A 12232-nucleotide genomic window follows, 5' to 3' on the forward strand; every position below is an offset into this window, starting at 1 on the left:
GCAAGAGACAAAGAAACTTGCCAGTTATGAAATCAGTTTAACACCAAGTATTTCTGTCAAACTATATATTTGTGGGTCGTTTGTGAGTGTGTGAGAGGGAAGCATCCTGTTGTTCTCATATATCTTGACTCTCTGCTATATTTGTCTCCAAGCACACTTATTTCACATGAAAGCCCTTGGCCGATTTCTCTTTATAGATAAATGTAGATAATATAGGTAAATTTGACATGAGTTTATCTGACCAAGATGTACCCAGAGGTGTAAAAATAGGTCCACCCCCGAACAGCTCCATCTTCCAGACATCCCCACCCCTTGAACAGCACCACCCCTATACAGTCCAACCCCTAAGCAGCTCCAGCCCAAATAGCTCCACCCCTGAACAGCCTCATCCCCCTGAACAGCCTCAAACCCATCACTTTTGGAGCACATTTAACTATGTGAAATGAATCACTGACAGGAGCCACTCCTAACCAAAGTTTGTCTCCATGTTGTGGGTGAGGAGATTAACCCCAACATATGGGGTGTTGGGAGGATGTCTGCGCTCTCCTCTCAGATTGATGCTGAACAGGGTTAAGAACATAAACTCTTGTTACACAATTTAAGCAGACATGGGTGTGTCCTCAGAAGATGAAGCTGTATCAAAATCTAGGACTGGAGTGGATCACAAACACTTTTTACAAAGAAAGTTAAAGCGTGAAATTAAATGGCCTCTTTCTACAGCCATATCAAAAATGATTATTTTTGTTGGGTAATGAATAAAAATTTGTAATCTTTAAGGGAACAAATTCTGTGTTGCTGTTTAAACATCTGTATATCAAAAACTATGAGCAGTCTGCCATCTATCCATTCTCATATACATGCCCATACCCACATACAGTGGTTTGACTCTGTTTATATAGATTTTTCTTTCTGAAATGATCTGAGATAAAGGCCTTTTGTATACTGGTGCAGAGTTAAACAGTGCATGAGGAAATGTGCCCTTAAGTGTACCGTATTAACCACCCAGTCTAGCACCTCTACCATGAACTATGTAGAGACTGGGTTTTTCCACTACATGCTTCAAAAACTTACATTTTTGACTGAAGAGGAAACAGTTCTTTGACCTTGGTGTTCTACAAGTGTTCCTCTATGTCAGTTCTCTGTACTGTAACATTACCGCATAAACAATATCCATTTCCTGTCTTGTTGCATGTGAACGCTTTTCAAGTGTGATGAGTTGGATGGCGACTGAAGCAAAACAAACACACATGGAAACACTCTCAGAGTAAGGCATTTTATTCAAAAGCTAAATGCACAGTTACCACAGTGGCATCCATGGTAACCCCATCAGGACTTTGATCCCTGAGAGACAGGCATTTGATCAATTGGAGATTCCAGATACTGGAGTATAAATTACAGCAATTAAGCACATTTCAAAGCAATACCAAAAAGGAGGGGGGGGGGGGCATAACCAAATGTACAAATGCACTTATTTTACTATTGCACAGTAAAAAAAATACTGCTTTAAAATTGGTCAACCCAATGTGGGTAATTTTCACAGAGCAAGAGAAAACCTCTGTAAGATATACTGCTGTAGCGCTTGTGATGTGACAATGCATCTCTTGCAGTCTTTCAAAGTTAGGACTGAGAGAAGCCCATGTGCCAAACCCTGGAGCCTTGGACTCAGTCTGAGAGTAATGATAGAGTAGTGAGAATGGTTCAACGAGGAGATCAAATCACCACCCTTACATTTTCCATTTAGCTGCCCACTGGTCAAAAAGTAATGTATACATTAGAATCCACGAAGCCATCAACACTTTTGTTTTGACAACGTGTAAACATTCACAAGAGGGACACTCCAAGAGCAACAAGCAGCTCACTCAAACCAGGCTGTGCAACTTTCTATGAAACCTCAGAGCAAAAGGTGGCAAATCACAAGATCAGCAAAATGTAATAAAACTCTATGCCAAGATTGTTTGAATGCAAGTAATGGCATTAAATAAAATAAAAACTTTAAGGCTTAGGGGCTGTTGCATCACACAGCTTTGAATTCCACCAACAATCATTTTCAGAACAGTAAAGGAGAAAAGTGCATCATCCATAATATACCACAGATTCAAATAACCTGATGGCACATGCGGAAAATTGCCTATTGCCAGCAGACGTTCTCTTAACAAATTATAATATCATATTACATAATAGTCATAACACTAAAACACTGAAGCTGAAAATGAAATCATCAATGGTAACCTTCATCTCATTATTTCATCCGGAGCCCTTTGAAATGGTAAACAAAACATAAAATAAGAGGAAAGCACCATTATAAATAAATCCCTCTTTTGAGTGTATATCATATCAAACCTGAGGGAAGAATCCTGATTTGCATTTGGAAAGGGGGAAGAAAAATATTAAAAACTTAACATGTAAAGCTGGCAATAAAAGGCTTGGACGTTAAACATTCTATGAGAATTGAAAATCTGATACAAGCAAGATGAAGGACGAAAAGCACAGATGACTGCCTGCGAAGCTCGGTTCTGAGTCCTGGTGCTCACAGCCTGGGGCCCAGACAGGAAACTCACACACCCAGACAGGAAGCTTAAATGCCAGACAGGAAGGAAGTGTCCAAAGGCGGGCCGCACAGCAGCCCAGTAAAAACCACGAGAGGCCGCGCTCCACTGCAACAACAACGCAGCAGCCACGCAAGCCAATAACACAACGGTCCCAAGTGCCTTACAGATACCGAGGCACAGATGGGACGAGGATACAGTAGAGGAGCTGGTCACCCTAATAGGCAACATGGGGAGGACACCATGGAGTGTCTGGGTACAGGAGACAGTGCACAGACTTAAATCTGCAGGACAAAAAAAATGGAGGAAAAGCACAAGGTACATTAACATAAATACATCAGAATTCACATAGAGGTAAAGGGCTCATTTCTAGAGTGCTTGAAGGACGCTTACCTGGATGGGTCCTCCTCAACAGAGAAAGCCCCCTTCATGCTGATAATATTCCTTTTGTTCTCAAACATTCCATAACTCAATGTAATCTGGAGAAGAAGCACATGGGATTGGAAATGACAAACCTTTCTGAACACACTGGCAGGCCACCTAAAGAAATAGTATTTATCTTAAGGCAAAAGATAAGCCAGTGTCAGCGCCGTACCTGTTTGTGAACTTGTGATCTGGACACCTGTTGCAGATTCTCCAGGTGTGAGTGGAACAGGTTGCTCCTCGTCAGCGGAACACCCAGGATGGACTCGATAATGTAACCAATGGTGCAGTCATCAGGAAGGCGTATCTTTTCTGCTGTGTTCATGAAATGGCCACCACTGGAGATGAAGGTCAGGGGTGTTGGGTCAATATTATTAATAAGAAGCAGCATCCTCACTCTCAAATCTGTGCAAGAAACTTGACATTAATCTTGAGATATTAATCTTTATTCTTGATATTAAGCTTCTACTTTTTCAGCTACACCACCTCATTTAAATTTGAACCAGGGTAGCAGTGTTCTTTTCATGTCTATTCTACTAAAAGAAAATGTTCCATTTTGCACAGAAATGGCTAAAGCAACAAGATTTTTTTTTTTTTTTTTTTAAAGGTATTTTTGTCCTACCTTGCCCAGGGGCTCATCTTCAGAGCCAGCCCATGGCTCACACAGAAACCTGCTCCTCCAGTGGCGAACCAGAAATGGACAGGCCGCTGAACACAGAAAGAGGCACCATACATTTTATGAGTTACCTTTACCATCTCTGCTGTCTCATCAAAATTAATTTGCCTTTACCCTAAAATGTCTTCAGTCACTCACCATCTTATTGTCGGCAAGTCTCTCAGTGGCCTCGATGGGCCGGTCCAGGCTGGGTTTCCCGATGTACATGTCCTGAGTGTGAGGGTACTGAGAGAGCAGCTTGATGAGTGTCCTCACATTAACATAATTGTCGTCATCTACATGACAGAACCACCTGAAGCACAGAGAGATATTTTTCAAGTCACAGACTCAGCCACCGAGGAGTCCACAGACAAATGTGCAGAGAGAACTGCAACACTTACTTTTTCCCCGACTCAATAAACTTGTCGTACTCCACGGCCATCTTGCAAGACAGGGCCTGGCGGCTGTGCGCAGCGGAGCAGTTGGTGTTGAGAACGTGGCTTCCTGCAAGGTGGAAGGCAAGAGAGGCTCAGTGCATGCAAACCTCCACCCACCACTTCACTAGTGCTGCATTAACACTCATCACTTCAAGCCAGGCATCTTGAAAAAACCCTTAATACCATCTGTCCCTGACAGGGCAGGGCCATGGTGCTCAGCTCAAGGAACCTTGTGGGGATTAGATGCCTGGTTTTAAGCGAATCCAAGTGATGTGCACTTCAAAGTAGGAATGTCTGGCCCTGGCTGGGCTCATGACATCCATATCAAAGCAGTGCACTCACCAATTTTCTTCTTCAGCTCCTCATCTTCACCGTCTGTGAATATGTAGGTCTGAAAACAGAACAAAGGCATTCAGCTTTTTACCGTTCCACTCATATTAGTTACAGTACATTGGGGAATGGGGGCAACAAAGCAAAGATGATTAGTGCATTCCAGGCTTGGTCATTGCGTGCTATTTGTCTCCTGCAGCCAAAGCGGGAGCCATTGTCTGATTTTACGCCATGGAAAACTCAGTCGGTTAAACAAGCCAAACCCTACCCACCGAATAAAAGAGGCCTTGTTGCTGGTTTTCAAGCTCACCATAGCAACTGCTTCAGAACCCCAAAGCATCCCAGACACAGAACAATAAGGGGAGCAGACTACACCACCCTTCTCCCATACATACACCACTGCCCCCATTTTATTCCCACTAGCCCCCCCGCACCCCCAAGCCCACCCTTCATTCCAGACTTACCCAGTTCACTTCACATATGTAAATGAAAAACTGGTCTGAGAAAAAGCACATGTGAAATCAATGAACAAATCATTCAGGTGTGTATTATTTATTTTTTATTTTATATATATATATATATATATATATATATATATATATATATATATATATATATATATAAAGAAAATCCTACAGCAAGCAGTCTGCAGAATGGCCAGCTCATGGTGAGCCAATGTGCAGAGGGTGCCTCAGTAGCGGTAGGTGTGGTATGAGAGCCTCCCACGATTTGTTAACAGGAGCTTGGTGGGAGGAGAGAGGCTGGATTATGTGCGCTATGGCACCTAATTTTCTTCTTCAGCTCAGACAGAGCAGGTGCGATGCGGCAGCAGGCACGATTCAAAGGGTGCCACGCTCCTCCCGCAGGCTGACGAGAGAGCAGCCCGGGCCCTGTCCCGGCTCCACACACCACCACCGCTCTGTTTACACTGCAGCTCAGGTGAGACTGCACCTGCCAGCTACTGCTTTATCAGAGCCACGTGTCGGAACAGGCCTCCCACACAAGCACATGCACACTTGCTCTCAGGTACGCACACCTAATTGACTTGTATGTTGATAACCACTTGCACCTTGTACCCAGCATGTCAAAAGCAGCTTGAACTCGTGCCAAAAGTGGCCTTGTGTCAAACCACACACACATACTTAACTTTCTTTTTCTGTTCTTTTAACCTTGGGTTCTGCCAAAGCGTGTCTGATGTGTTTGCAGAGCAAACTTTGAGCAGATGTTGGGTGCAGGGGGGCACAGCCTGTGTTTGCACAGTGAAGGACTAAAGGATGCCTCTGTTTGAACACAGCTCCTCTGAAAGGCCTGCCTGATCACCACCACAGTCAGGCCAGAAAAGAGGAAGAACTGACTGACAACATGACAGCCCAGCCAGTGCGCGTGCGCGTGTGGGGGCTTATTCACCCCCCCAATTCACTTCACTTCCATCACCAGCCCTGTTCCCCACTTTCCCAGCATTCCCAAGCCTGCCCTCATTCAACAATGTGAAGTGATTTCAAGCTAGGTCAAGCCCTCACTGGGCAAAATGGAAATATGTTTGCCTGCATTTGCATACAGCTGCGGTGGTTAACTAAATAGCGGTCTCACATAGCGAGCCCTTTGTTCTTTGCCTCTCCCCTTCACCGGACAATTTGATCATCTGAAGAGATCACATGGCAGGCACTGAAGCAGTGATTCATGTTGCTCTTTTCTGCCTCAGAAAAGACACTATTTTACACATCACGCCAGGCGAGAAAGTCTGGCAGCTGAGCATGGAGGCTGGTTGAGGGAGCCAGGGTGGCCAGAGAGACCCTCCCCTCCATAGGAGCTGGCATTGGGCAGAGAGAGCCCAGAGCCTGGCTGTCTGTCTCCAGCTGCCCGGGAAGGAAACAAATAGGCACTCCTCCCTCCATTAACCACCCGCACAGACCACTTTCCTGTCTGTGCCAGGGTGAAACCACAGACTATGCTTAACCCCGCCCACTTTTAACAGAGCCAAACACCACAAGGAGGAGAAATACAGTAATATAACTACCTGGGCAATTATGCATGCTCCTGAGCTAGCGCGAAAAGCAGGGCAGCATGGTCTAGACAGCATTTAGTGTTCAATAATAGGAGTGGTTGTGCTATGGTATTCAGGGCCTGACTGTGTAACTGGACACCGGATAGTGCGGTACAGGCTGTTCTCTTTGCACATTGTTGTGGAGTTCACTCACTGGGGAAGCTGCATTGTTCCAAGGGGGAAATTCACAGAAACACAGGAAGCCGAGAGCTTGAGACAATTGCACCAGTAGCAGACCAGACCATAAAGAATAAATGCTATTCAGAGATGCTGACTGGTCGAAAACCATGCGGCTTATGATGATTTACCATGGTGATTTAAATGGTAGAGGCTTGCATTTGCACCTGAAGGGCAACAGCTGGCAGACCTTGCGTTTCCTTTTGAAAGAGTATGACAGCTGAAGAATGGCTTCTGAAGCTCTTGGTGATTTGCTAAGGGTGGCGGAGGACTGGGACGACCTTGACTCTGTCTGGCAGGTGGGAGTCAGCCAGCTCCCAGCTATGAGGCATCACGGACAGGCACAGCAACAACAGTGCACCCTCATCCCATCCCTCTTCCCTGCCTACATTGTTTATATGTAAACAAGCACTGCAGAGAGCCATTCCCCACCCGTGGAGGAGACACAGTGCATGGGCTAAGGCAGGTCTGGGAGCGATCACAGATGGTCATGTAGCCTCTCCTGACATGTCACACAAGACCCTGTGCTGGGCCTCAGACAGTCTCTAGCCCCCTCCTGAACACACCAGCCATTGTGGCAGGCATTATGAGACCTTGCACTAATCCAAAATTCAGATTACAATTACTGGGATTTAACATGCTCAGGTGTTGCAAGCTTCAATATTGAAATAACCTCGATCTGGACGGCCATATGCACACGCTGGGAATGCAAGGATTCACATGGGTCGCATTAAAACTAGATCTATTGTTCTCTGAGGCCTGGCCACCTGGCACCCATCCTCCAGAAACTCCCACTTGTATTCTGGGCAATGTCAACCTTTTATGACCGTAGTGCTCTCATGCAGCTGCCCCTATTAAGGCCCTGCTGTTAACTCTCCCCATTGCTAACTTAACTCACATCACCAACTACACGGAGAAGACTCGCTGAGAACCTAGGTTTGTGGTTCAACACTCTCCGCTCTCCACCCCCCCACCCCCCATCTAATTAGCCTGGGAGCTGCTGCTGAAAGAGAGAGGAGAGATACTGAGATGACAGCATGAAAGAGGTTCTAAAAAACCTTCCCACACCACAGAGGGCTTGATAGGCCAGTGAGTCTGAGCTGTCTGCACTTTGATGTTCCTGGCAACCTATACACCATGTTATTTGCATTCAGAGGAGAGGATAATAGACAGAGAGAAAGAAAGAGAGAGAGACAGAGAGAAAGAAAGAGAGAGAGACAGAGAGAGAGAGACTAAGTGCTAGAGCACTGCTATGGTCTTGTCACCAACAGTCAAATGGAAATAATGAAAATGGCAATGTTTTTCAGAAATGGTTGAGAATCTCCTTCAAAAGCACACAAGGAATTAAATTATTTTTAAAGTGCCCGAGGCAAATTAAACTGACTTTTGCAAAAGTACTCATGACTACTGGAAGTGGTGGATAAAATCACTTTGACTGCTCTGTGTTCGAGCCTGTCGAGCAGTGCTGGCAGTGCCTTTGTTGGCCCGCGTAAAAGAGGTCCGTTTCTCAGGCCCGCGTTCTCACGCAGCATGGCTACCAGCGCGCTACTCAGAGCCCCGCAACTTGCCTATAGATGTTGTGCCTTTGTGTTGTATCCCCCCACCCCTCAAACCCACCGCTTTAACGTAGCCCCTCTTTTTCCCACCGTTCGGCGAGCTCTACCCGGCAGCCGTCACAGCTCCCAGGTTCCCATGGAGAGCGAGAGGCGAAGGGCTAACGGAGCTTTTCATCGCCCATCAGAAAGGCGCTTTGTTAGCCTTGGAAAAGGGACAGCCCTGTGGCCGCGATGCATCCCCTGGCCCGGGGCATTCGAGGAGACAACGCCAAACAATGGGTTGGAGGGGCGGGGGATGGACTACAGAAAGCAGCAGAAGGGGAGCAGAAAATGGAGAGAGGGACTTCCAAGCTGTTGTCCCTCTCAGGTGCTGCTCCACGCAGGGAAAAATGAGGCACAGTGAACACGCTGTGTCCCTATTTGCCCGCGAGAAGAAAGGCACGCGTGCGAACTTGGAAATGATTTACAGAATATTTGTAGCTAGGCAGCTGGCTGGCAACCTTACACGCAAAGTGGAACTTGTCAATGATGAGTCAAATATAAACCAGCCCGCTTAAATAAAGGGAAGTAGCTGCCATACCATGCCCATTTAGGATAAACGGACCTTATTGCATTAAAATAGTTTACAGAAAGGCGCTTTCGAGTCTTGCTAACTGAGATACAATACTTACATTAAGAAGCAAGCTAGCCAACAGTAAACATCGCGTCAACATGACAGATTTAAAAAAATAAACAAAAAAAAAATCTAAAGACGTTTGAGAGTTAATCTTACCTGTTGCAAGTTTCTTGAAATCCAAGTGTCTAGAAGAAGATCCAGCCTGGATTTATGGAACTTCTTAGTGGTCTTAACAGCGATGAAGATGTCATCCGCGCTGATGTCTTCATCGGGTGGTGTGTTCGTTGCTGCCTTGGCCGACACAGTGGGTTTTTCTGCTTCCCTTCTGCTCCGGGACAATTTGGAGAAATACGCAGAAAATCCTCTCTTTCGGTCGTCCTGTACAACCTGCTCAGTTGGCGCTCCATCATTAATTGGTGATTCACTCAGACTCTGAAGCGAGCGCATCCCGACTTCTCTGTCGTGCAAGCCGTCCACCGCAATCCTTTGGTGCTGGACAACCATCAAAAGCACCACGAGACAGGTGACGGTCGCTCCCGCTATGGAAAGCAGAGTTTTTCTGCTGTAACTTTTCAACATGTTAATACAACTCTAAAACAGATACGCATCTGTGATATGCAGTGCCTCAACCTAAAACGTTCCTCGGGCACTCTAGGAAACAGACAGACTTTATATCATCTACTGAAACACTCCCCTTTAGATAGCTAGCTACTGGAAAACACATCGTCCCTATGATGAGCTTTTATAAACTGCCCACAACAAAAGCCCCGCCACGTGGGCGGTCCCCAAAAAGGATATAGTACTACGGGAACTGCCGCGCACCCCTCTGCGTGTGCGCCCGTTAACGGGAGGACTCGATCATGAGACCCAGCCACACATGGTAGGAGGGGAGTTGATGCAGAGGCGCAAAATGAGTCCTTTCGTAACAAACATGGAATGCAAGTACGGTATCACATAAACGATTCACGCTGTGGAATTTTAAAATCAGCAATCCCCGTTATAAGTATATATTTACAGCAAACTATTTGCGCGGATTTAACGCACAAAGTTTGTATGCAGTTTCGACTATCGAAGACATCGAGTAGTTCTGTTTATTGGCAAAAAATGTTTGTTGTGCAGATTGAAATCTCGACCAGCCCACACTGAGACATAGAAACCCAGGTGCTGTAGGTGATAAAATATTTACATACGTAAAGAAAATAACACAAGTTAAAATGATAATAAATAAACGTGGCAGGTGGACAGTACGACAGTTTAGTTTTAACCCTTGTTTCCGGTTGACGGTTATTGTAGGTGGGTGTCAACTTTCAAAAATGTTGCTGCTTTCATGGGCCCTATGTTTGCAGGTGTTTCTGGTTATAAGGAACTGCTTCAATACGCAAGCCAATATCGGCAACAGACTACATATACAGGCATTTAGCACCTCTTGTTAAATGGCAGCATAACTGCTAAAACATTTGAAAGTAAGTTCTGACGCGGATGGAACTATCGTATATGTAAAATATTTTGCAATAATGAGGTAGGCTACTTCCTCAAAAGAGTTTTCATCAAATCAAACTCCCGCTACTTCTCCGCGACAGCGAATTCAAATTAAGACGTGCTGGCTGGTTTGCTGAAAGTGTATAGTTAATTTTTCACAGCTAACCTTAAAGGGTCTTTTAAACGCTTGCGTGTTCCCCAGCGGTTGTTACATAAATGACTGCTCTTTCACGGTGAAGAGGCTATGGTAGCGGGAGCGTGACCCCGAACACGGACTCTATAGTCAGTCCAGCAGCTGCTCTTTCTGACGAGTTTTAACTGCTCCCGCTGCTCCGGTACAAACCAATCAAATCAGACTGTGCTCTGTGGTCGGGATAATTCCGCCAGAGAAGAACTCGAGGCAAATTAGATTAGAACGGAGCAAAACAAAGCATTTGGTCAATATGACCTCATGCCTTTTCTGAATTTCAGCAGATGAATTCTCACTTGGATTTTATTGGTAATGTCAAGAACAGTCGAGTTTAATGTTTATCATTGAATTGTAGCTATATATATATATATATATATATATATATATATATATATATATATATATATATATATATATATACTGTCATGTAATGATTAGTTAGCAAAAAATGATCATATGGTATGGCTTAACATATTAGTGATGACGACAGACAAACGGCATATGTTTATCATTTACTACAACCCACGAAAAAAGGCATTAAAACAAGTATGAGAAACCAGTCAGAGGGGGTTGTCCCCCTGGCCTCTGATCCTTCTTTTTCTCCCTACCAAACAGACGCTTTGGCCAGAGCTCTTCCCTTAGACTCCAGGGACAAAGGATGTGGTTAAAAGTAGGGCTGCAATAGCACAATGAGAAAGTTCCGCTCGTACCCTAGATTCAGGCATGCAAGCCCCCCTAGATCTCCTCACCCTGCTGGACTACATCACCCTCCTCTGAAAGAACTTTTTAAAAAAGTTCACTTTTTTCCATTCCCTCTTTCATCCATTCAAAGACACCCCCCCAACACACACACACACACTCACTACCACCACATCCCGAATCCTTCCCCTCTGAAGACATTACCACTGAATTCCATCGTGATGAAAGCTGGAGGATGAGAGAGAAGCCCCCTTGCCCACAAAAATGCTTGGATATCATGTGAATGTATGCATCCAGGGCCGAGGCCCAGCTCTCTGTGAGCTGGCAAAGGCATCTGGGACCGGACTATGGAAGCACCACTGGGCTGCAAATGATTGCACCATCACTCTTTAAAGTGCAGTGTGAGGTAGAGCGGTATTGTGTGCCCCGATGGCATCCTCCATGTATAAGGCGGCCACCTCTTTGGGGCCGTGTGACAGGGAAGCTGGCTGACGATTATACCACTTCCCCTTCCATGTGCTATAGTGCAATGCCTTGGTACTGCTTGGCACAGCTATTGCTTGTTTTTAGACTTTAATGTTTTCTTGCTCTGCAAACTGGGTTTTTCTGCAGGCCTATTTGACACACAGACACCAGCTTTCCATATGTGACCCATCAGTCCCAGAAGCACCTACTTAAATGGTTTGCATCCCTATCAAAAAGACAGAGCCCAGACCAAGGCTAATTACAGCAGTCAAGCTAAGGGGAGCAAACTACATGTAGGAAACAATCTGGTTCTTCTTTGTGCTTGCATCTTTGTGTTTTCCCTCGCCTCCAAACTACTCAGCAAGTCCAGATTGTTTGAAGATGCCATCTAAACTCACAGCAGCTGGGTGTGAGGATCAGACATGCAGTCTCACAACATCTCACATGAGCTATACATGCACATGCCCAATGGCCAGCAACCTACTGTCTCTTAGTCCACACCATACCAAAGCATATGCCTAACATAGTCCATACCACATGCTTAGCCTATTTCTAATATGCTCCAATTATCTGGTGGCGATTGTCTGTCTCACACTTTGGGGAATTCAGTTCCAA

General features: G+C 45.3%; 1 protein-coding gene across 1 annotated transcript; it reads right to left on the reverse strand.

Annotated features, from left to right (window-relative positions):
* Positions 1 to 1259: 1259 nt before the first annotated feature.
* Positions 1260 to 9514, reverse strand: lfng (LFNG O-fucosylpeptide 3-beta-N-acetylglucosaminyltransferase). Its single transcript, XM_027000312.3, has 8 exons — positions 8941 to 9514; positions 4404 to 4452; positions 4026 to 4128; positions 3784 to 3937; positions 3592 to 3677; positions 3142 to 3307; positions 2940 to 3025; positions 1260 to 2830 (listed from the first exon to the last, which is right to left on the reverse strand). The coding sequence occupies exons 1-8, from the start codon at positions 9361 to 9363 to the stop codon at positions 2764 to 2766; spliced, it is 1134 nt and encodes a 377-aa protein (XP_026856113.2). The 5' UTR covers positions 9364 to 9514; the 3' UTR covers positions 1260 to 2763.
* Between the last annotated feature and the right edge of the window lie 2718 nt (positions 9515 to 12232).

Source organism: Electrophorus electricus, chromosome 2 (assembly GCF_041902795.1).
Source record: "Electrophorus electricus isolate QZ-2024a chromosome 2, ASM4190279v1, whole genome shotgun sequence".
Classification (NCBI taxonomy): Eukaryota; Metazoa; Chordata; class Actinopteri; order Gymnotiformes; family Gymnotidae; genus Electrophorus; species Electrophorus electricus.

What these genes read in the sequence shown, in the direction of transcription:
- lfng (XM_027000312.3), bottom strand. Translation starts at nt 9,363, where the DNA reads ATGTTGAAAAGTTACAGCAGAAAAACTCTGCTTTCCATAGCGGGAGCG. An exon ending in TTTCAAGAAACTTGCAACAG is followed by an intron (nt 4,453 to 8,940) that starts GTAAGATTAACT and finishes TTCTGTTTTCAG; the next exon opens with ACCTACATATTCACAGACGG. An exon ending in TTTATTGAGTCGGGGAAAAA is followed by an intron (nt 3,938 to 4,025) that starts GTAAGTGTTGCA and finishes TCTGTGCTTCAG; the next exon opens with GTGGTTCTGTCATGTAGATG.